Genomic DNA, 1,561 nt, shown 5'->3' on the forward strand with positions numbered 1-1,561 from the left:
CAGTGCTTGTCAGTGGCGGGTACTGGGGTGAGGCCCGCCCACTCCCTCACCGACCGCCCCGCCCCTCCGCAAAGCCCCGCCCATCACTCTTACGTCAGCGTTCGGAAAAGCCCCTCGTACAGAGTTTTCGTCCCTTCCACCGTAAGCCGCACCCACACGTTCTCTGCTGCGGGGCTTAAGTGGCCCCGCAGGTAGAGGGCGAGGGCGCCCACGGCCTGTAACCCCGCAGACATCGACGAATGCATATTGTTTGGGGCGGAGATCTGCAAGGAGGGCAAGTGCGTGAACACGCAGCCCGGCTACGAGTGCTATTGCAAGCAAGGCTTCTACTACGACGGGAACCTGCTGGAATGCGTGGGTGAGTACAGCCGGCCCCCGTGGCCACGGGAAAGCAGCCGGGAGACACGCACAATCACCCGACTCGGGGCCGGTTCCGACCACTCGCGCTTTTCCTCTCCTCAGACGTGGACGAGTGCTTGGACGAGTCTAACTGCCGGAATGGAGTGTGTGAGAACACGCGCGGTGGCTACCGCTGCGCCTGCACGCCCCCGGCCGAGTACAGCCCGGCGCAGCGCCAGTGTCTGAGCCCAGAGGAGATGGGTGAGGCTCGGGTCGGCCAGCTGGGGAAACAGGAGGGAGGCTGGCCGAGCCGAGCCGTGACTTCCACCCCTACCCACCCATCATCCCCTCGCTGCCCGTAGACGTGGACGAGTGCCAGGACCCCGCAGCCTGCCGCCCTGGCCGCTGCGTCAACCTGCCGGGCTCCTACCGCTGCGAGTGCCGCCCGCCCTGGGTGCCCGGGCCCTCTGGCCGCGACTGCCAGCTCCCCGAGAGCCCGGCCGGTGAGGGCAAGGGTCATCTTGGGCTCTCCAGAGCCCTGTCCGCCGCCTGGAGACCCGGGGCCGCGGTTCCCCCGAGGGTGGGTTGGAGCGGGGGAGGGCGCTCCTCCCTGACGCCGGGTCCCCCTTCGCAGAGCGTGCCCCGGAGCGGCGGGACGTGTGCTGGAGCCAGCGCGGAGAGGACGGCATGTGTGCGGGCCCCCTGGCCGGGCCCGCCCTCACCTTCGACGACTGCTGCTGTCGCCAGGGCCGAGGTTGGGGAGCCCAGTGCCGCCCGTGCCCGCCGCGCGGCGCCGGTGAGCCGGCCCGGGAGGGGTTGCCCGGTAGGGAGTTTGGGGCGGGAGCCGGGGTGAATCGACGCCGCAGACGTCTGACCACCCCCTGCCCTCTCAGGGTCCCACTGCCCGACGTCGCAGAGTGAGAGCAATTCCTTCTGGGACGCGAGTCCTCTGCTGCTGGGAAAGCCCCCGCGAGGTGAGTGTAAAGGGAGGGACAGTGGCGGGGTCCGCGGCCATCGCTGGGATTGGTGTTGACGTCTGCATTCTCCCGGCGCAGAAGAGGACAGCTCGGAGGAGGATTCAGACGAGTGCCGCTGCGTGAGCGGCCGCTGTGTGCCTCGGCCGGGCGGCGCAGTGTGCGAGTGTCCTGGTGGCTTCCAGCTAGACGCCTCCCGCGCGCGCTGCGTCGGTGAGCAGGGCCGAGGGGCGGGGCAGTGGAGGGGC

At 69.6% G+C, this 1,561-nt stretch overlaps 1 protein-coding gene across 2 annotated transcripts in view; it reads left to right on the plus strand.

The window, feature by feature from the left end:
- Positions 1 to 1,561, plus strand: part of LTBP3 (latent transforming growth factor beta binding protein 3) — a 17,492-nt gene that overhangs the window by 15,058 nt on the left and 873 nt on the right. The window contains exons 22-27 of one of the 2 annotated variants that reach the window (XM_024748878.1): positions 230 to 358; positions 463 to 600; positions 702 to 842; positions 974 to 1,135; positions 1,233 to 1,313; positions 1,395 to 1,526. In XM_024748878.1, the coding sequence (XP_024604646.1) occupies positions 230 to 358; positions 463 to 600; positions 702 to 842; positions 974 to 1,135; positions 1,233 to 1,313; positions 1,395 to 1,526 (783 nt within the window). The remainder of the gene's footprint in view (positions 1 to 229; positions 359 to 462; positions 601 to 701; positions 843 to 973; positions 1,136 to 1,232; positions 1,314 to 1,394; positions 1,527 to 1,561) is intronic. The other variant, XM_024748879.1, reaches the window with a different exon arrangement.

Source organism: Neophocaena asiaeorientalis, unplaced genomic scaffold (genome assembly GCF_003031525.2).
Source record: "Neophocaena asiaeorientalis asiaeorientalis breed wild unplaced genomic scaffold, Neophocaena_asiaeorientalis_V1.1 scaffold43, whole genome shotgun sequence".
NCBI classification, from domain to species: Eukaryota; Metazoa; Chordata; class Mammalia; order Artiodactyla; family Phocoenidae; genus Neophocaena; species Neophocaena asiaeorientalis.